The 23,623-nt window shown below is 39.0% G+C and overlaps 2 protein-coding genes across 3 annotated transcripts in view; both read left to right on the top strand.

Moving 5' to 3' along the window:
• Positions 1–18,746, top strand: part of LOC144893353 (ankyrin-2-like) — a 144,800-nt gene extending 126,054 nt beyond the window's left edge. For both annotated transcript variants that reach the window (XM_078783910.1, XM_078783911.1), the window contains 2 exons: positions 13,769–13,852; positions 17,670–18,746. In XM_078783910.1, coding sequence (XP_078640036.1) covers positions 13,769–13,852; positions 17,670–17,996 — 411 coding nt within the window. In that variant the 3' untranslated portion in view covers positions 17,997–18,746. The remainder of the gene's footprint in view (positions 1–13,768; positions 13,853–17,669) is intronic.
• Positions 18,747–18,837: 91 nt separating this feature from the next.
• LOC144893355 (uncharacterized) overlaps positions 18,838–23,623 on the top strand; it is a 37,688-nt gene continuing 32,902 nt past the window's right edge. Inside the window, exon 1 of the mRNA XM_078783913.1 lies at positions 18,838–18,977. Coding sequence (XP_078640039.1) covers positions 18,922–18,977 — 56 coding nt within the window. The 5' untranslated portion in view covers positions 18,838–18,921. The remainder of the gene's footprint in view (positions 18,978–23,623) is intronic.

Here is a 23,623-nt window from a genome sequence, read left to right as displayed (position 1 = left end):
CTTTGCTGCATCAGGGCCTGGCCAGCTCACCATCATGGAATCCACTATGAATTCTTCATTGTACCAGAGGGTGCTTGAGGATTATGTGAGGCCATCTTTCGGAAAGTTGAAGCTCAACCGAAGGTGGACCTTGCAACATGACAATGACCCTAAACATACCAGTAAATCCACCAAGGAATGTCTGAAAAGAAAGAAATGGAGGATTCTGGAATGGCCAAGTCAAAGCCCGGATCTAAACCCCATTGAGATGTTGTGGGGGATTTGAAACGAGCTGTGCATGCAAGAAACCCCTCAAACATTGCACAGCTGAAAGAATTCTGCATGGAGGAGTGGGCAAAAATTTCTCCCAGTCGATGTCAGAGACTGGTAGACAGTTATAAGAAACGCCTACTTGAGGTTGTTTCTGCCAAAGGGGGCAATACCACCTATTAGAGCCAAGGGTGTACTTACTTTTTCCACACGCGAAATTTGCATTTATGTTTATTTAAATTATACAATGGACTACAAAATGTAAATGTTTCATGATATTTGTTATATTATATCACCTTTCTCTATCAATATTGTTGAAATGAAGATCAAATAGCTGTATGTTGAAATATGTTGAAAAAGTCAAAACTTTATATGTGGTGTACTTACTTTTTCACGTGACTGTATGTGGATAGCTAAAGATTTTTTAATTTCAACAATTTTCTGGAAGAAATGGTGCATTATTTGAAAAAAGTGCAAAGGTGCCAATATTTTTGGCCACGACTGTATATTGTACACACCTGCTTAATTAATTAAATTGTTGCATAACTTGTTGAGGAAATTTTCCATTGGTTTACTTTTTGATTTTTCTGAAAAAAGGTTTTTCAATCATACTTTTTGTGTTTGGTGCTAAAAATTGAAATAATGTGCGAGGGAAAGTGCTTTTGCTATATTTTTAATTACACAAGCAAACATAGCCATTTATAAAATGGGGAAATCAAAAATACAGAATGTACTGTATCTGCAAATGATAGGAACTTTTGCTTAAAGCATTTGTGTTTGCAAAAATTACAGTGGAATTTTATTTTTATCATCACTCATGTAAATTATCTGAATTTCACCAAATATGGCAGTTGGTAAGATGGTTGTGTTGGATGGCATGTTCAACCTTTCATACCCATGATGATGATGGGGGTTGACTCAGCCTGTCATCTTTCCGAGGTCGGCAAATTGAGTACCAGTTCACTGGTAATTCCTTGGGTGTCGCAAGAGGTGACTAACAGGGTTGGCGGCAGGAAGGGCATCTGACCATAAAACATTGCTTCAAAAAGGGGACCAGGGTACCCGAAAAAGGCCAACCCCTGCTCTGCGGGGAAAAATGACCTCTAAAGGTGGTTCTTTTTCTTTCTATTTACATTTTGCAGTCCATTGTATAATTAAAATAAACATAAATGCAAATTTCGCATGTGGAAAAAGTAAGTACACCCCTACATTTATCACTGCTTCAAATACCTAAAATTAGAATCAGGTGCACCAGCTCAGGTGCAAATGATTAGAACATCGTTAGAGAGGATCTTGGAGGAACCTGTCTTATTTAAACCTCAGACATTTAGTTTGGTTTGCTCTTTGTTGTTGAAGTGGGCGGCTTCACCATGCCTATATCAAAAGACCTCTCTGAGGCCTTCAGAAAGAAGGTTATAGATGCCTACGAGTCTGGGGAGGGATTTAAAAAGATCTCCAAACAATTTGAAATCAATCATTCGACTGTCTGGAAGATCATCTACAAGTGGAGAAGATTCCAATCAACTGCCAACTTGTTAAGGCCAGGCCGCCCCAGCAAGTTCAGCCCGAGAGCAGACCGCAAGATGCTGAAAGAAGTCTCGAAGAACCCCAGAATGTCATCACGGGACCTACAGGTAGCTCTTGCCACTGTTGATGTCCAAGTGCATGAGTCTACCATTAGAAAGAGGCTGCACAAATTTGATCTTCATGGGAGGTGTGCCAGGAGGAAACCTTTGCTGTCCATAAAGAACATCAGGGCAAGACTAAAGTTTGCCAATGAACACCTAGGGCTTAGGCAAAAACCAGCACTTCTGGAACAATGTGCTCTGGACAGATGAGTCAAAGGTAGAGCTATTTGGCCACAGTACCAGAAGACATGTTTGGTGAAAACCAAAGACAGCATTTGACCACAAGAACCTGATACCAGCTGTAAAGCATGGTGGTGGAAATATTATGGTTTGGGGCAGCTTTGCTGCATCAGGGCCTGGCCAGCTCACCATCATAGAATCCACTATGAATTCTTCATTGTACCAGAGGGTGCTTGAGGATAATGTGAGGCCATCTGTCGGAAAGTTGAAGCTCAACCGAAGGTGGACCTTGCAACATGACAATGACCCTAAACATACCAGTAAATCCACCAAGGAATGTCTGAAAAGAAAGAAATGGAGGGTTCTGGAATGGCCAAGTCAAAGCCCGGATCTAAACCCCATCGAGATGTTGTGGGGGGATTTGAAACGAGCTGTGCATGCAAGAAACCCCTCAAACATCGCACAGCTGAAAGAATTCTGCATGGAGGAGTGGGCAAAAATTTCTCCCAGTCGATGTCAGAGACTTTTAGACAGTTATAAGAAACGCCTACTTGAGGTTGTTTCTGCCAAAGGGGGCAATACCACCTATTAGAGCCAAGGGTGTACTTACTTTTTCCACATGCGAAATTTGCATTTATGTTTATTTAAATTATACAATGGACTACAAAATGTAAATGTTTCATGATATTTGTTATATTTTGTCACCTTTATCTATCAATATTGTTGAAATGAAGATCAAATAGCTGTATGTTGAAATATGTTGAAAAAGTCAAAACTTTACATGTTTACTTACAAAACTTTACTTACTTTTTCACGTGACTGTAATCATAAATGTAATCTTGATTTTAGTGGTTTAAAAACAATTGAGCGTAAACAATTTCATGATAAGATTTGTCCTAACTTATTTAACATATTGGGGTGGACATTTACACCAACATTTTAATTTTATTCATTTTATGTTGTGAAAAAAATTGATTTCATGTTTAAAGAATTGTCTCATATAAAATGAACAATATGAGGACATATAAAAAGCGGGTTACAACATATTGTAATGTTTGTGATCGCGATTATAAAAACAATTATAAACAACACCTTCAATCCAACAAACACAAAGCCAAACTTTCACAGATGATGGCTCCACTTGAACAAGAAAAACCAAAAACATGGTATTGTGATGTTTGTAAACGTGATTATAAAAGTCAACGTAAAAGACATCTTAAATCCCAAAAACACACTCAAGCTTTTACATATGGTAGCTCCACCAGAATCAGAAACAAAATATTGCCGCGTTTGTGGCGAGTCAGTCTTGAAGAGGAGTTTTCCTACTCATCTTAAATCGCAAAAAACACATAAAGTTGAGGGGATACACATTCAAGGACACCGATGGGGCATTTAGGGGACATATTAAAATAAGGATTTTTAATTTACCATCCCCAGAACCAAAATCAATAGCTGAGTTGATTGAAACAATCAAACCCGCCGTTAAAAGCTATGTAAATAATGTTTTGGATGAGATTAAACCCCTTAAATTTTATATGGGAGTAAGAATGGAATTGAAAAAACCAAATACTGAAATAGGGGATCTTATTATAAAACGTTATATGAGAACAAAACCTTACTTTATCGCATCACTCAAGGGGTTCTTATTAACGGACGTTTATGATAAACTTATAGAACAAGAAGAACAGGTGGATCATTCGCTTGTGGGTAGTGGATTTACTATTACTAGAATACTTTTCATCAATATACATGTTCTAAAATCAAACCCCCTAAAAGCCTCTTCTTACATTGAATTGCCGACGGTTATAAAAAATAAAACGGCAATTATTAATATTCAAAACAAAGATCATAAATGTTTTCTATGGTCTGTTCTTGCACACCTACATCCCGCTGAACATCATGTTCAAAGGGTATCACATTATGAGAAATATGAAAATGAGTTCAATGTTACTGGTTTACCATTTCCAATGTCCATGAAAAAAATTCCTAAATTTGAGAAAATGAATAATCTATGTATTAATGTTTATCGACTAACGGATAAAAATAACGTTCAGAATTTGTATATTTCTGATAACTATAAAAATGATGAAACTCATATTAACCTTTTATATTATAATTCAAGAGAAAATTCACATTATGCTTACATCAAAAAAATTCAAGATTAATTTCTTCACAAGCAAGTAAACATCATGGTAAAATGTACCCCTGTTTGCGATGTCACTCCCTCACCCACAGGAGCCAAGAAGCGTTAAACAAACACTTACAATTCTGTGGTAAACATAAAGCCGTCAGAATTACTACACCTGAAGAAGGTTCAAACATAACATTCAAAGATTTTAATAAAACTATAAAAATACCATTTATAATTGGTGTGTGGCGGCCAAAACTATTTTTCAAAACAAAATTTATTCTTCATTGAAAATTTTGACGGAATTAAAAATTCTCCGCTCGACGTTAACATAATCTCTCCTCTTTCCCGAGTAAATACAAGACCTATTTTTCCAAACGCTAACTCTTGATAAGTTTTCTTTTTATCTTGATCACTCGTGTTAAAACTACATTCTAGAAAAAACAGTCGGATGTTCATTTATTAATTCATTTATAGTTATATAATTTTTCCAATTATTTGTTGAAGAACTTCACGTAGGTGAATTCTGAGGGATATAATTTCGCCATTGAAAGAAACCATACGGTGATCCTAATCAGTTATCTTAAAATTTACTTTAGAAATGTTTTTTCCTGACACGGGCAAATAGGTGAGATTCTTTGGCTCCATATTGAATTTATAACCTATTGGAATTGAATAAGCGCTGAATGAAAATATTGTATTTGTTTTTACTCCATCGTCATAAGCACCATCAACCAAATCACGGTGAATTAATATTGAATTTATACCTGAGGATATGTTAACGATGTTATCACTGACAAACGAATTATTATCCTCAAGCTTTTTTGGGGAGAAACCTAACATCTCGCGGAATGAATTATATCAATCGTGAAATCTATTTTATAATTATTTTCAAGTCTAATAGTTGATTTTGATGTGTTTTTGAGTATCTATTTCGATATTTTTTGGTTCATCATCTTGTTCGTTCATAACACGTGAAATTTCTGAACAAAGTACCGGTATCTCGTAAGCTCCGGGGTGTACTTCTATAGTTTTATATCCAGCTCCCGGATCATAACTAAACTTGTTATTCTTTTCTGTGATATTAATCAAGGTATTATAGGCTTCAATAGACAATAACGCCGCTTCATATTATTCTGTGGGATCAAGTTGTACCGGGTATTGGAATGGAGTCGTGTGATCACTCGTTGTAAAATAAAATCTAAGAGTTGTGTTTCTCATTTTATTGTATGTGAGATAAAAGATCTTTGTATTGACATTTATTAATTATTTTCATATTCATCAACTGATCGAAAATGGCTGATATTTCATTAAAACAATTGTTATTTCCCACCTCCTTACTACCTAACAGCAGTAATAGTCTATTAACTAATTGTGATGAGCCACTCGGAAGAAAACTAACGCCAGAGCCTGAATAGTAGGGTCAATATACGAAAAAAAACTCACCTAACCCCAAAGAAATTGATACAAAAGGTTTTTCAATGGATTCTGGTACCATTCATTGGGCATGCTAAATAACATACTAAAAATCTAGTAACATCTGACGTCCGGAAAGGGGTCATTTTCAAGATGGCGTCCAAGACACGACTTCTCGGATTTTTGGTGTTGGCAAAAAGACTGCTTTCCAGAAGCTCGTAAAAGGAGATCCTGTCCTTCGGTCTGGTGCCAACACATTCGCCATCCCAAACCAGACCACAGAGGTGATCGATAATCTTGGATGCCGAGTAATGGCTATCCTCTTTTGTAGCAAGTGCAAAGATTCCCTTGCAACAATGCGATATAACACCTTCAGCAAGAAGGTTGTCTCTGCTTCGTCTTTTGTAACACCCGAACGTCTGCCCCAAACTGAATCTGCTACCAAACTTCACTGTCGTAGAGGGTACTACAAGATCATGGTGTGGATGGGAAAAGAAGAGGGTATGGATGCCATGAAATGGGGGTGGAGCCTGCAGGATAATCAGTTTGTCCCACTTATGTCAAGAATGAACGCTGCTCCAGACAGTCTCTTGAAGGTCATTCATTGTAACTGCTCCACTGCCTGCAAGACACTCCGCTGCTCTGTAGACGATATGGACTACCATGTACTACTGCCTGTGGACCGTGCCAACTTGAGGAATGTGACAATCCACATAACAAGTTTCTTCCAGAGGAGTCGGAGTATGACGATGAATCGCGACTAACTGTATAAGACAACAAATGCCTAATGGGCTGGTAAACCTGGCTTACTGGATTACCTGATTACTTTGTGCTTATTTAAGTAATTTGGATGATTTCCTGGGTGCCTTAAACCTAGGTATACACACTGAAAATATCTCTCTAGGTTGACTACTATTCGACAGAGCCATTTTAGTGGATCAGGATGTCACCTTGGGATGCCATCTTGGACTTGTCAATAAATAATTAACTGATGGTAATTTTATTGATTCAATTGGATTTCTTGGGCCCTAAAACCTAGGGTTAGACACCAAAACCACCTTTCTAGGTTGAATAATAATTGAGATATGGCCATTTTAAGCTCCCGGCGGCCATCTTGGACGCCATCTTGAAAATGACCCCTTTCCAGAAGTCAGATGTTGCTAGATTTTTAGTATGTTATTTAGCATGCCCAATGGTACCAGAATCCATTGAAAACCTTTTGTATCAATTTTTTGGGGGTTCAACTATATATTGACCCCTCTAGAACTCTATCCAAGTTTATCTACAGCATTAAGAATATCTTTTTCCTTCTCATTTTTCTTACCTCTACCCCTAATATACCCCTCGTAATCAAGCACGTTTAGCAACTCAATATATACCCCATCTCCCTCTCTTTCCATATCAAGTGGCGCATCAAAATATTTTGAATCACCGAGTCTGGTGTTTCTATGTCCGGTGTGTGTGAGAAAAAAACATTAATCTGGGGGTTAATTTAGCATTTGGGTGAGTATCACTGAAAAACATTAACTCATCAATAAATACCAATACCGCCTCGTTAACAAGATGAAACGCTGCTAATTCTTCTTCTTCTTCTGATGGAATGAGTCCCGTTTTCGTTAATGTACCCCTTTTATATTCATTGTTTTTAATAGCTTTCGCAACATAATTGGAACGTTTATTTGTTTTCTCAAGGCCTCGGGATGATTGTGTTGTTTCTATGTTTGTAAGTTCTTGATTCGCTCGTTCCTCCAACTCTCGCGACTCCTGTTGTTGTTTGGAAGTATACGTTATCGCGGGAACTTGACCTGATAGGTCAATCAAATCAGGCACTTCCTATTTTTGGGTTGGGGTATATTCCATCGCAGGAAGTTGAATCGAAACCCCCTTTTGTTCGGAAGATTTTAAAAGAGGTTTAAAAAACTCCTCTTGTTTTCTTTCAAATACGTCTTCACCTAATAGCTTTTGTCTCCGTTTCTTCCTTATTCCCTGCTGTTGTTTCACAACTTTGAAAGTAATTGTTGATGTTCCTTAAATTTTCTTGCTCGTTCTTCAGCATTCATTTTATTTATGTAAAGAAATTATTAGTTATTATATCATCTTCTTTAAGATTAATTATATCATCATTGAGTACCAGTTCACTGGTAATTCCCTGTTTGGCGTTAAAGGCGGCAAAAAGGGTTGGCGTCAGGAAGGGCATCCGGCCGTAAAACATTGCTTCAAATAGGGGACCGAAAAACAACAACAACCACGGTTCCCGAAAAAGGCCAACCCCTGCTTTGCGGGGAAAAATGGCCTCTAAAGGTGTTTTTTTATTTATTTTTATATCATCTTCTTTAACAACGATATATTTATATTTTTCAGTCGTATGTTTCATATGGCCCTCAAATTCCTTTTTACTCCATAATGTAGAACAATTATCCCTCCAAAAATTAGTTATATCCAATGCATTTAGTTTGAATAAAATAAAAGTATTAGCATTGTTTCTTATTGAGCGACGAGGGAGTTGAAAGTATGATTGACGAAGATAAATACAATTACAAGAAGAATGTCTCCCCCTTGTATAGTAGCTGTCCATAACCGTTTGATTTTACTCATTAACACAATCGTCAAAGATGACGAGGTTCTTTTTTGTTTCATCTAAATCTTGGGGTGAAAGTAAATCATCCGTATTATCAGTGAGAGTACAAGTTGTGGTTGTCGGTGATGTTGGTTTTGATTTCTTTTCCATTTTTGTGGAGTATCACACAATAGTTGTATTACATCTTCGATGTTGTGCTCATTTAGTTCGTGTTGGAGCTTAAATAGCCCGATTATATATCTTCTTTTTGAAGCGCCGCATTAAAACCTTGTGATAGTCGTTGGTACTCTGGTTGAAAACTTGACTTTGTGAAAATTATAAAATTTTCATAATCTAAACATTTTGGAGTAAGGAGCATCTTTAAAAGCAAACAGGTTTTCCCACATCCACTTGAACCAACTATTAGGCATCTTGACGAATTTGGGAGGTTTTTTTGATCATTAAATTTTATCTTACTTTCCCACACGGGTAAAAAATCATCCATTTTATATATGTTTGAAAAGATATCGTGGTTAATCATTCATCCTGTGTGTTGTTATCTCTATTTGTATTATAATTGTGTATACATATTAGAAGCGACTCAACCAACCGTCTAATTGTGTTGAATATATCTTGAAATATTTTGAAAATGGGTTCGGCCATTTTATATACCCTGACAAAAAAATTTGGGAAAATCGTGAAATCTGACAAATCAGAAATTTTGAAAATCAATTATTTTATTTTTTGAAAATTGTGAAATCTGAAAATTTGGAAAATCGAGAAATGTGAAAATTGGAATATAAATAATTAATTGGTCACTTCCGGTTTGTGGTGAGTCACTTCCTGTTTTTGAGTTGAGTCAGTTTTGGTTTGGAGTCAAGGGGGGAAGGGTGGGGAATGTGGTCTGGGGTGGAGGAATGTTGTCTGGGATGGAGCTTCCCTGGCTGTCCCCTTTTCTCATCTATTCATATTGTTTTGAGTGAAAGGCCTGAAAAACCACTAAAATCCAATTTTCTCCAAAACGACTGGACAGATCGAGGCCAAACTTTGCAGGCAGAATCGCATACCCATGAGGAACAAAAAAGTCAGGGAGCATGACGTCGTGCGTCACATGGTTTCAGAATTATGACGTTTTTAAGCATAAGCTTTTAAAACCTAGCTCCTCCCTCATTTTTGATCCTGTCGAGGGGAAACTTCACAGATGTGTCACCATGTCGGTCTATTAAAATGACCTTTTGTAATTTGCGATTGGTGACGTGGTTTGGCAGATATAGATAATTAAACGAAAATATTTTAAAATTTCTAACTCTTGAACTGCTTCATTGATCGACGTGAAACTTTTATTATAGTAGAGGTAATGAAGTGTAACAAGTTTGCAAAATCTCAAGATGATTGCATGTACGGTCTGGAAGCTAGAAGTTGTTATTGCGTGAAGAAGAAGAGTTCTCTAGAGTGGGTATGGAATTAATTATCACACTGCAAATGACGAGCAGGCAAAGTACGGAGCGACCTCACGGGGTCATTTTGACCTCAAATAAAATTATGATTTCAGATTTGTCAATCGCTGAGGTATATTAACACACGCCCAAAACAGATTTGGCGAAATTCCGACGATTTTTGACGAAAATATAACATTTGTGTCTGCATTTCAATAAAGTAAAGTGTGTGCCGTGTCAGCATTTTAAAAATTGAAACGTGGCTCATTGTAAATAACTTCATATGGGGAATAGGTGTTGTTAACGATGATGTCATTGGTGCCATAATTATGATGTCATAATTCGACAGGAACAACGCTTGGTCTGATCAGTTTGAAATTTATTGAGCATGATCTATGCAACAATTATTTAGAGAATATACATTTATGATGTCATCGCTCACGTGGTCTGGCAGCCATATCTGTGTGTCTATGCTCAATGCTGCTATATATACACCTTAACATTGCATTTTTCCAAGTGAAAGAAGGCAGTAATACATTGGAATTCCTCCAGATGTTTTGCAGTCAAGTCTAAAGCAACATGGGCTAAGCAAGTGTGAAAATTAAAGCAGACTCCTCTTATGCATGATACAATTAAGGCCTCCGAAGCGTCACTCTTAATACCTTCTCTCACGAGCACCTGGAGCAGCGCTACACGATACACATTAACATAAAGAACGTTTTGTCCTTCGCAGGTGGTGCAAGTGTCTGAGAATATATATAACTAGCCGAAACCCGTGGAACATCCACGGAAGGGAGGATGTGGTCTATGGATAGAGTGTACCATTATGGATGGCATAGGGGATTTGCTTGTCCGAGTAAGAGTTAGGAAGAAAGATGAGAATGAAGAGTGCGTATATGAACAACGATCGCCGGCACCAGCACAAATGCATGCTCTGGATTGTCCACTCAGTGGACGGCTTGCTTTCGCCTTCGCCCAGCAGACGCCAATACGATGGCGTCGTATCGGCAGTTAATCGGATGCTTTTGGGCCCCAACGTCGGCTAATTCAGATTTTTCGAGTATGGCTGTACGTGATAAACAAAGAGCGTGGTTCGTAGATCGTAAATCCATTAGTGCCGTGGGCATCGGGTCACTGGGTGCGGCGTAAAAGGGATAACAAAGTCGAGTCCTTACGCTATTATTATATAGATTAGAGAAGACCTGTTGAGATCTCTGAAGGGCGGAGGGGGGGGGGGGTAGGGGTGGACAAGCATAGTAACTCCAACTCTTGTCTTATGGGCCCTTAGTTCCCCTGGCAAGTTTGGTTGAGATTAAATAAGTAATGACCGATGCATTGTCCACAGACACACAGACAGACAGACAGACACACAGACACCACCAAGCACAGACAGACAAATCAACCAAAACCATCACAGAAAACCAGAGAGACAGACACCGAATTGCATATTTTAGTATGATTGTTTCTTGTTTTGTTTAATTGTTTTTAAATGAGAGATGAAACAATCAGTTTCTCTCCTTTCTTTGTTTTTTTGTACACCGCTCCTTTCCTATGCCATCTCCAGGCGCTGCATATCGTCATTGCCGGGCACATAAGGGGGCTCGGCAATGACGCACGCTGAAAGGGAGTACTCAGTTTTCACTCTGGTTGTTTGTTTGTTTGATTGTTTGTTTGTTTTCTTGTTTGTTTGTTTTCTTGTTTGTTTGTTTTCTTGTTTGTTTGTTTTCTTGTTTGTTTGTCCGGGCGATATCTCAGCCATCCTTTGAGCGAAGAAGCTGAAATTTCGGCACAATAGTGAGCAAGTACTTTGTCAAAAACTGTATTTTGTTTTTTCATTAATCAATTAATTGATGAGTTATTTAATTATTAGCGATTAATTAAGTTCTTATCCATCCTTTCTCTTCTGGGCATTATCTCAGGTACCTTTTGAGTTAGGAAGCTGATATTTGGACTTGCCAATTGTTACATATTTATGTGAATGAATGTGAATTACCATGCAGGTCTTTGCTTCCGGGTGTAGTATATTAAGTTGTTGGGTAGTTGTTGTGGTTGGAGGGTCAGGAGCCCTTCTGAAAGAGTGGCAGGAAACGGAAGTGGCCGGAAACGGAAGTGACCGGAAACGGAGGAGGAAAAAACACGAGGGAAAGAAGGAGGTTTCTTCTTCCTCGCCCCGCTCCGACAAAAGGTGAAAGCGACCTTGCGCTGCGTGGAAAACGCGCCGTTTCGAAACGTCTGGCGAGAGGAGTTACCTGGGCGGTAAATACCTTTTGACACGTCCAGTCACCGTGAGTTCGTGCACGAAACCCAGCGTCCGGGACAGTTTGCCCCGTCTACAAAGACGCGTACGGGTCCGCACGTTGGGCCTCACTCGCGTCGGAAGCCGCGCTGGGTTTTGCCCGTCTACAAGGACGCGTAAGGGTCGCACTTGGGGCCTCGCGCACGTTGGACGCCGCGCTGGGTTTGCCCCGGGGCTTGGCAAGGAGGTGCGCTGCAGCCGCGGCCCCAGTACGAGACTGCACGTTGGGAGCACGTCCGCCCGGGGTTCGTCCAACCGCCCGTGTGCGGAGAGGAGAGACATTGACCACGGAGGGAGTCAGGAGTGAGGCTCACGTGAGGAATGTATAAGATTAAGATGGCCATCTTAGAGTTTGTGTAGATGAGTTCACATGGTTGTAATATTGATTGTGCCTGGTTGTGTATTGTTGATTGCTCGGGGAAAATCTCCGTGGTTGTGTCTTTGAAAGTGTTTGGTATCATTACCATTGGAAATATATACTTGCACATCAGTTGTCTCCTGGGTGAAATTCCTATGGATTGCGTGGCGAATGCGCCTATATAATACTATTTGCTGGCGAAGGTCCTCTCACGGTCCGGGGGTCACCGAGACCTGGTATGCACTGAGGGGACCACGTAACACAATGACCAAGTGATTTGGCTGCAAAGGCTATTTTTCATTTATTGATTAATCAATAATAATCGCTTAATTATTTAATTGTTCGATTAATGGCTAAAAAATTTTTTTTTTTGTTACAGATTCTGATGAAATGGTGGTGGTTTATGTGTTATATTAGTGAATTGATTAATTATTTCCTTTTTTTAATGATTATTATTTATTTATTTTCATTATTAATTATTTATTTATTTTATTTCTCATCGGGGCAATATCTCAGGCACCTTTTGAGTTAGGAAGCTGATATTTGTACATGACCATGACCAAGTGATTTGGCTGCAAGGGCTATTTTTGATTTATTGATTAATCAATTCATTGATTAGTTATTTAATTATTAGCGATGAAGTACTTATATATTTCCTTTCTCTTCTGGGCATTATCTCAGGCACCTTTTGAGCTAGGAAGCTGATATTTGGACATGACAATGACCAAGTGATTTGGCTGTCAAGGCTATTTTTGATTTATTGATTAATCAATTAATCGATTAATTATCGAATTCTTTGATTAATGACTAAAAAAAATTTTTTTTTGTAACTTACAGATTCGGATGAAATGGTGGTGGTTTATGTGTTCTATTGGGCAATTGATTATTTTTTTATTTTTTTTATGATTATTATTATTATTTTGTCATTAATCATTTATTTATTTTCTTTCTCATCTGGCCAATATCCCAGGCATCTTTTGAGCTAGGGATCTGATATTTGGACATGACAGTGACCAAGTAATTTGTCTGTAGAGGGTATTTTTGATTTATTGATTAATCAATTAATCGATTAATTATATTTATTGAATTAATAAATTAATTTTTTTATTAATGACTTATTTAATTAAATTACTAAAAGTTACATCTTCGGGTGAAGCATGATTGGTTTAGTTATGCCATTAGCCAATTGATTAAGAAAATATTTTATGACAATCTTTTATTGATTTTAATTATGCAATTAATCAATCAAATATTGTGCACCTCTCCCTCCCAAATACAGTCTCTATGAGCTACCGGCAATGAGGCGCCCCGGCAATGCCGCGCTGGACTATATTTAATTATTTGGCATGGGGCGGTGTACTTTGAATGTATCTGTACTTGTTTTATATTTTTTTGTTTGTTTGTTTGTTTCTCTTAATCTCTCTCTCTCTCTCTCTCTCTCTCTCTCTCTCTCTCTCTCTCTCTCTCTGTCCCTCTCTTGATCCCCTACCCTCTTCTCTTCTCTTCTGCCTGTTCCATAGGGTGATGGTCTCCATCCAATTCCCCGGGAAGCCGTCTCAGAGGAGCAGTATACAGATGATGAGGGAAACATCGTCACACGCAAAGTACCACCCACACTCTTTTAAAACTTGCTCTCTCCAATTCCCTTTACACTCCTAAGTGCTCTGCAGCCTCTTATCTTCTTCCTTCAATTTGCACTACCTAGTGTAGAATTATTGTGTTGACTTATTCCTCAATGATCTTTCCTTCCATCACTACGTCCATCTTTATGATTTATAGCGTATTTCCTGCCACTCCAAATACCAAATTCCTCACAAATTGTCTCCACCATTTCATTGATTTCTGATTCTCCAAGTGCCTCACTTTTTATTGTAACATTTTGTTCACCATTTAGTATTATTCCGCAATGATCTTGCAAATAGCTGCATGCAAGAATGTCTCGCACCACAAACATGCACTGCGGTGAATAATTTGCGATGACTCATTGGAACGAATGGTGGAAGCAGAAAAGCAGACATTCCGTACATTGTGCCAAGGCAGCACGTGTAAAGTTAGGTCTTTTCTTCCAATGCATCACGACACTCATTTTCACCTGTGTGTACTCAAGGCATACAAATTGGTCGTCAGTCTAATGAAATTTCAAAACACTTTTCGAAATCCCTCTCTCATGCATGGTAATGCTGGAAATTTTAAATCGCAAAGGTCGTTCGATTTGCCATTGCTTACCATTTAGTGTTGATTCGATGCGATTATCATCATTGTTGAAATCACAATCGCTCTATTGCCAATGCCACAAATCAGCATTTTCCATCCCTTTTCCGCCATTATTGTCATTATTATTTTCTAGCAGAAAAATAAGTAACATTTACATAAAAGGCCAAGGTTATTTAAACTGCTTCAGTATTAAATTATAGGTTGAAGAACGTGAAAAAAAAATGTAATTGCAGTCGATAACAAAGAAACCCACAAGAGTCACAATTTGCAATTATTCATGTTGGTAATTATTATTGGTTGCATATTTTAAAAGAACCTACATTTGAGAGCGCTGCAATTTTAGTGATGTACATTTAGCAAGGTACAAAAAACCTTTGTATGCAATGTTGTTGTTGTTTTTTATTCTCAAGGTCTTCTCTAATTCCAATGCCAATTACTCCTAGTTATTGAAAATCGCATTTCTAGTGTATGACACTGAATGCTACCTCGAAACCAAATGATCAAGAGACGTCTGAAGGCATTTACACAATCTTATGGTACCTGCTATCTTTGCATTGTCAAAATGTTTGCTGAAGCCAAAAAGCTTGAACACTAGTCTATGCTGTTTCGACCGGGCAGTGGTATAAGGGTCTGGAGTAAGACCTCAGGGTTGTGTACCCGGGGAGTGGTGTAAGGGTCTGGAGTAAGACCTCGGGGTTGTGTACCGGGGAGTGGTGTAAGGGTCTGGAGTAAGACCTCGGGGTTGTGTACCGGGGAGTGGTGTAAGGGTCTGGAGTAAGACCTCGGGTTTGTGTACCGGGGAGTGGAGTAAGGGTCTGGAGTAAGGCCTCGGGTTTGTGTGTTGGGGAGTGGTGTAAGGGTCTGGAGTAAGACCTCGGGGTTGTGTGCCGGGGAGTGGTGTAAGGGTCTGGAGTAAGGCCCCAGGGTTGTGTGCCGGGGAGTGGTGTAAGGATCTGGAGTAAGGCCCCAGGGTTGTGTTCATGGGAGTGGTGTAATGGTCTGGAGTAAGACTTCGGGGTTGTGTGCCGGGGAGTGGTGTAAGGCTCTGGAGTAAGACCTCAGGGTTGTTTACCGGGGAGTGGTGTAAGGGTCTGGAGTAAGACCTCGGGGTAGTGTATGACAAGCACATGTCACTGCAACTGTGAAAGTTCAACGGTTGAGAATGATGAGGCACCCCACAATGCTTTATGGAGAAGAAGCATGGGTGCTAAAGAGACAGTGGATTTTGTAGCCTATAGCTGCTTGAGATGAGATGCTTTTACAGAATTCCAAAAAAAGCATTGCAACAAAATTCAGAGTGCAAAAAAAATAGAAACCATGTCGTGATGAAAAAAACCAGGAAGTACAACTTCACTGCTTTGGAAGCATATGGAGGATGCTTCCAAAGATGACCTGATGAAGACACCATGGCAAGAGTTGTTGGTAGGGCAGAGACCCCCATGGAAAACCGAGGAAGCTTGGATTGCCGGAAATAAGGTGGTAAATAAAGCAGGTGTACATTAGTGTTTTTTTCTGATGAAGATGTCAGATGCCTGCATGGTGGTCTGGTCTCAGATAATGCAACATTGGGACAAAAAAGAGAATTATAACAACTAGTGAGATACCCGTGCGTAGCACGGGTGGGAGGCCACAAGCAAACAGGCAATGCAGATACGGCGAATGCTAAAGCATGAAACCAATAAATTCCACATTTCTGTAGTACCCTCAGTCGCATGTCAGACATAGACAGAAAGTTTGTGAAGGACTTCCATGAAAAACGTACCCGTTCGCAAACAAACGGGTACGTTCACGTATAGAAACATCAATCGTGGGTCCGTGGCGAATCTGCATATGGCGATCCGCGAAGTTCACATTCAGAAAGTAGAAACCATCACGGCATGTCGTCATTTACTTGAACTCAATATCTCTTTTTTCATTCCAAACAGCATAACTCCAATCACAAATTAATCACAACACAAAATAAACTTTTAACAACATTGTTAATGTTTCCTTCATTGTAAAAACTACCAAGTCAGCAGTTAAAAGGATTTTGAGCCGATAGGTGTTACGGCCTTGGCAAGATCGATGGAGACAGCGATCTGTTAGCTTATGCACCGCCCAAATAGCTATGTGGAATTCTCTCATGTAGAGATTAAACTCACATCATTTGAACTTTGGCCGAGGTCATTATTTACTTTTAATGATGCTTATATACGAATCAAAAAGAAGACAATTGCTTTTGGGTCGTCTTTTCCGCATATCTCGTGGGATTCTGAGTTGGAGAGATGACCGTGATGGTGGGGAGGGGGTTGGGATTCTCTTAAGCAGGGATTCAACCCATGTCCTTATAAAAGGTCTTTGTCCGAGGTCACCGAGTCCGATCGGTGCAGCCTTGCAGCGATCGGTGTAGCCGGTTGTGTGGCACCCAGGAAAATAACGTTATGTGGGAGTCCAAACCTGAAAATGCTGGAGGCCAAAGCTGAAATTGGAAAAACAATATAGCCTATTTTACTCCAGGAGATCCCACGATTACAGCCCAAAATATCGTTGCCATCGGTTCAGCCGTTTTTGCGGTACCTTCGAACGAACAGACAGACAGACGGACAGACATTTGTTGAATTATAGTAAGATAAGTTGTATCGTCATTATTATGCAGTACCGTTGGGAAAAGGCAAGAATGTGTCTAATTCTCGGCGTTCGTGCCATCTTGGTTTTCCATTATGAACCAAAGAAAGCAGAAATTAAAGGAAGAAGCTAACCAGTCATTTGTTATAATTACATTGTTGGTTGTTATTATGAAATACTTTAAATGAAAAATGAACATGAATGGTAATAAAGGTATTTCTCCAACAATTCCATCCATGTTGAGGTCGTTCATAAAAGCTTCTGATTAGGAATTGTTTTGTTATGGCGAAATACTTTCATTCTTGATTGGCTCTCAGTGTTCCAGCAACAGTACAATTACAGGAACAGGCCTGGGATTACATTTATGGGAATATGCTGTGTGGGTGCATATCTCAGTAATGTGTTGTAATTGTGGTCCACGAGAATGAATCATTTGCACCTGAATAGGTACCATTAAAAAAAATTAATTTAGCGAATTTATTTGCCACAATTGTCAACCCAGAACCTCATTACATTACTTATTGGCCATTGGCACATACACGTTGCCATCTTGTGACCAAATGTAACCATCGTTGGCATGCATCCTTATGCTTGTCGAGCCAGGTGACCCGCAAACTGGTGAGAACCGTGAACCGAGCGGATGGAGTGGAGGGAGAGGAGGTGGTTGCACAGGCCCTGAGGATGGATTCACATACTGAGCATCTCTGGGAAGGGAATACCAGGATGGGAAACGACGAGAAAAATACGAACGATTGGATTCCGGTATCCGAAGGCATTGAGTGTTGTGAAAACATAACACAAGCAACGCATTTGCAGTGTCCCCCGCGAGCCTCATTTGCAGGGTGTTGTGCACCTGCAGCACTGATACTAACCAGGAAGCTTAAGGCTATGGGATTGCTCCATTCTCATCTTGTTATTAAGGTGTGGTAGGAGTTCAAAAAGATCAATTATCCTCAGCATAAAAGGAAGTGACGAGATGAAGCTGGTTTTCTGGGCCTGGTTAATTTGGACTAGCGATTCTGCGGATTCCTTTCCAGCCCCTCAGCTTTGTACGTTTACGATGATTTGTAAAAGTTTGCACATCTAAATGAGTTCCAAACATACGCACACAATCTCGTCATGTTAATCATTCTTATTGGAAAAGAAAATCCCTCCCAAATTGTGGAGAGCTGTTTTGTGATAAGTGGAGCAGGTGGAACCAACACATTTTATATTTGAATAGAACGAGCTTCATATGACACAGCTTGCTCTCTGTGCTTCAATTTCCCATAATCCTATAGCTGAAACTGCTTTTCCTGGAGATTGTGCCTAACAGGAAGCATGCTCATTGTCAATGTTTTGCTGAAATTGTTCTCTGCATGCTTTGATGATTGTGTTGCTGTGGTCACGATCGGCAGTGCTTTTTATCCGGAATTATGCCTTTTACCTTTTTCCTTTGTTTTTTGGTTGTGCCACTCTTGCCAAGAATCATCCTTTTTAGAATGCGTACTTGACGACCATATACCACTCAGATACGTCAATGCTTTTTTAATAACTCGTGTTTTGAAAGATTTTGCAAGTTTACCAGACGATCCACGATGTCATGGTTTCGATGCAGAATTTTACTTTTTCCACATTTCAACTTCAGGCCGACTTGATCGATGGTTTTCACATAAAATATGTGGTTTCCTTGGTACAAACCTATTATGACTGGAGTTTTTCTTAAAACAAAAGTCTCAGCTTGATATATGCAAGATAATGCTTTGCATAACTATTCATTTATTCTTGTTTTGTTCGTATTTTGTATTCAAGGTTCTGACAGAAAAGCCAATTAAACAGAAGCAGGAGAACCAAGTGAAAAAACCAGAAATCCATTATGGGGACCACAAAGCAATTGACAATGAAGATAGGACAAAGAAAGGCATCTCCAGGGTATTGTTTGCATTACATACACCAACAACCATTGTCATATGTTCCTAAAAGGAGAGTGTGTGTGTGTGTGTGTGTGTGTGTGTGTGTGTGTGTGTGTGTGTGTGTGTGTGTGTGTGTGTGTGTCTGTGTCTCTAAATATGCCTGTTTTAAAGAAGAATCGGGACTTCAATCTTTAATGTAGCGGTTCCTGTTGTCATATAGTAATAATAATGGTACTGTTGGAAAGCTAATAATCTATAAACTCAGACCAAATCTGTTTCATGTCTGTTTAATCATAAGGATGTCTGTTTAAAAAGCTGGGATGGAGGAAGAAGACACGGGAATGGGAGCTTAATCGAGCAGTTGCAACGTAACATTTGTTATTCTGTGACAGCAGGAACCCTTCAGAAGGACACGGGAGGAACAAACAAAATGAGATATAGTAATATTTCTCAAAGCAATAAAATATATATAAAGGTACATGGAAGGGGAACACAAACACCAACCACAGTCATGACAACAACGTGTTTTACTCCATTTTACATCCTCATCGCGTTTTATTCCATTTTAAATCCTCATCGCGTTTTATGCCATTTTAAATCCTCATCGCGTTTTACTACATTTTACATTCTCATCGCGTGTTTTACTCCATTTTACATCCTCATCACGTTTTATTCCATTTTAAATCCTCATCGCGTTATACTACATTTTAAATCCTCATCGCGTTTTACTACATTTTATATTCTCATTGCTCGTTTTACTACATTTTACATCCTCATCGCGTTTTATTCCATTTTAAATCCTCATCACGTTTTACTACATTTTACATTCTCATTGTTCGTTTTATTCCATTTTACATCCTCATCGCGTTTTACTACATTTTAAATCCTCATCGCGTTTTACTACATTTTAAATCCTCATCGCGTTTTACTACATTTTAAATCCTCATCGCGTTTTACTACATTTTAAATCCTCATCGCGTTTTACTACATTTTAAATCCTCATCGCGTTTTACTACATATTAAATCCTCATCGTGTTTTACTACATTTTACATTCTCATTACGCGTTTTACTACATTTTACATCCTCATCGCGTTTTACTACATTTTAAATCCTCATCGGTTTTACTACATTTTACATTCTCATTGCTCGTTTTACTACATTTTACATCCTCATCGCGTTTTATTCCATTTTTTATCCTCATCGCGTTTTACTACATTTTACATTCTCATTGTTCGTTTTATTTCATTTTACATCCTCATCGCGTTTTATTCCATTTTAAATCCTCATCGCGTTTTACTACATTTTAAATCCTCATCGCGTTTTACTACATTTTACATTCTCATTGCGCGTTTTACTACATTTTACATTCTCATTGCTCGTTTTACTACATTTTACATTCTCATCGTGTGTTTTACTCCATTTTACATCCTCATCACGTTTTATTCCATTTTAAATCCTCATCGCGTTTTACTACATTTTAAATCCTCATCGCGTTTTACTACATTTTACATCCTCATCGCGTTTTATTCCATTTTAAATCCTCATCGCGTTTTACTACATTTTACATTCTCATTGCTCGTTTTATTCCATTTTACATCCTCATCGCGTTTTATTCCATTTTAAATCCTCATCGCGTTTTACTACATTTTACATTCTCATTGCGCGTTTTACTACATTTTACATCCTCTTCGCGTTTTACTACATTTTAAATCCTCATCGCGTTTTACTACATTTTACATTCTCATTGCTCGTTTTATTCCATTTTACATCCTCATCGCGTTTTATTCCATTTTAAATCCTCATCGCGTTTTACTACATTTTACATTCTCATTGCGCGTTTTACTACATTTTACATCCTCATCGCGTTTTACTACATTTTAAATCCTCATCGCGTTTTACTACATTTTACATTCTCATTGCTCGTTTTATTCCATTTTACATCCTCATCGCGTTTTATTCCATTTTAAATCCTCATCGCGTTTTACTACATTTTACATTCTCATTGCGCGTTTTACTACATTTTACATCCTCTTCGCGTTTTACTACATTTTAAATCCTCATCGCGTTTTACTACATTTTACATCCTCATCGCGTTTTATTCCATTTTAAATCCTCATCGCGTTTTACTACATTTTACATTCTCATTGCTCGTTTTATTCCATTTTACATCCTCATCGCGTTTTATTCCATTTTAAATCCTCATCGCGTTTTACTACATTTTACATTCTCATTGCGCGTTTTACTACATTTTACATTCTGATTGCTCGTTTTACTCCATTTTACATTCTCATCGCGTGTTTTACGCCATTTTACATCCTCATCACGTTTTATTCCATTTTAAATCCTCATCGCGTTTTACTACATTTTACATTCTCATTGCTCGTTTTACTACATTTTACATTCTCATCGCGTGTTTTACTCCATTTTACATCCTCATCACGTTCTATTCCATTTTAAATCCTCATCGCGTTTTACTCCATTTTACATTCTCATCCCGTGTTTTACTCCATTTTAAATCCTCATCGCGTTTTACTCCATTTTACATTCTCATCCCGTGTTTTACTCCATTTTACATCCTCATCATGTGTTTTACTCCATTTTACATCCTCATCCCGTGTTTTACTACATTTTCATTGCTCGTTTTACTCCATTTTACATCCTCATCGCGTTTTACTCCATTTTACATTCTCATCCCGTGTTTTACTCCATTTTACATCCTCATCATGTGTTTTACTCCATTTTACATCCTCATCGCATGTTTTACTCCATTTTACATCCTCATCGCATGTTTTACTCCATTTTACATCCTCATCCCGTTTTACTCCATTTTACATCCTCATTGACACTCACAGATAGTCATGCAATACGTTTTTGGAGTACAACTTGCCATCTATCGATTTATAAACCCGTCAGGTTTTTTTTTAAACCATTTTGAGCGATTTAATCAAGAGCTACTACTCTTTAGAGGTACTATCAAGAGGTACTATCAAGAGGTACTATCAAGAGGTATTACTAATTTGTAGACACAATACTATCTTTATGGTTAATACACAACTGATTCGCCGTTCAACTGCTGAATAATTGATGTTTCCTTTTACCCGTTCGCTCTTGTTAGTTTGCTGTTTTATTTAAGGAGTAGTTTGTGTTGGTTGGAGTTTTAAACAATTTGACAATGTCGATCCAGCTTTGCACAGGGAGGATTTTAAACATTAAGTGCAATGCTGCCTGCAGGGGACTGGGGTGTTTGATATTGTAGAAAAGGTGTCACGTTTCCGGAAACAGCATATTTTCTTATCTTCTCTTCTCCGAGTACTCTGTTGGTTCATATGCAGCCTGTGTTTGATTGGCTGCATCATTTCCTGGAGGTTGAGAAGAGTGATGGAAATGAATGTAGAAGGAAGTAGAGGACGGGGAAGACCGAGAAAGACTTGGCTAAAGATGGTCGAAGAAGAAATGCGGGCAAGGGGGTTAACAAGGGGAGATGCAGAAAATAGGGCAAAATGGAGAGGATTGTCATGGGGCCCTCAAGGCTAACCCCCGCTCTTGCAGGGAAAATGGCCTTAAAATGCCTGTTGTGTTGTTGTATTTCCTGGAGGTGCGGCTGTGTCGCTGATGCAATTCCCCGATTACCAGTCAGCTGTTACTCATTTTGCCGACCTCGGAAGGACGACAGGCTGAGACAACCCACTGGTGTTAATTCAACGAATAGCAGGGCCTCAACCTCAGGACCCTAAGATCTCAAGCCAGCCACTTAAACGGTTAAGCCAACAGCAGGCTTTCCGAGTGCCCTGCTCCTAAAGATGAGTAATCCGTTCTGGATTTGTCTCTATTTCCGTTGATAGTTGTGTACTTTTGTTTGTATCGATAGTTGTTCATAGTTCATATTGTGTGCTGAAATATGACTGAAGGGAACCTCAGATAATTCCACAAAGGCCACAGCAAGTGTGTTTCCATTCCCAGTAGAGACAGAAAACAACATCTAGCGAGGCCGAACATTTAACCTTGTCTCCTTCGTCAAGGTCCTGGTGGCACTTTGTCAATTCTGTCTCTGGTGTGTGTATGCTCACCCTCCATCCGTTCCCTCAGTTAGTTTTGCTTCCAAATCTCACGTATGAAACCCCTCACTCCCTACACCTACCCTGCCCTATTTTTCCCAACTGCTCCTGGACACTGTGTCACCTGAGAAGGTGATGTTTCTAGCAACACTTGACTCAGATGCTGTAACATACAAAATCTTTCCTTGGAAAATCTGCATTTGAGATTTGTCAGGATTGAATGACATATTCCAAGTATTGGATCAGCTTGTCATTATTTAAAGGTCTCATGAGAGGGAAGAGGCAGCAGCCTGTGTGTCTGAAGGATGAGGGATGTCACAGCAGAGGGTGGAGTCATCAGCAAATAGATAAAGGGGATTTTCCAGAGAGTCAGAGAGATGATTGATGAAGATCAGGAATATGACTGGGCCCAAAAACACTGGGTTGGGATACTCCATCCTTGACAGGGAGAGGAGATGAAAGGATTCCGTTGAGTTGAGAACCACACGTTGGATACGAGACTGGAGGACGTCAGTAAGCTACATGTGGAGTTGAACTTGGATGCCATCGACTGTATCAAAAGCACGACATCTCATGTCTGACATTGAGGGCCTCCATCAATTGTTGGGT

Source organism: Myxine glutinosa, chromosome 8, assembly GCF_964187855.1.
Source record: "Myxine glutinosa chromosome 8, kmMyxGlut1.1, whole genome shotgun sequence".
Classification (NCBI taxonomy): domain Eukaryota; kingdom Metazoa; phylum Chordata; class Myxini; order Myxiniformes; family Myxinidae; genus Myxine; species Myxine glutinosa.
Note: the sequence above shows the minus strand (reverse complement) of the source record. Positions and strands in the feature narration are given on the sequence as shown.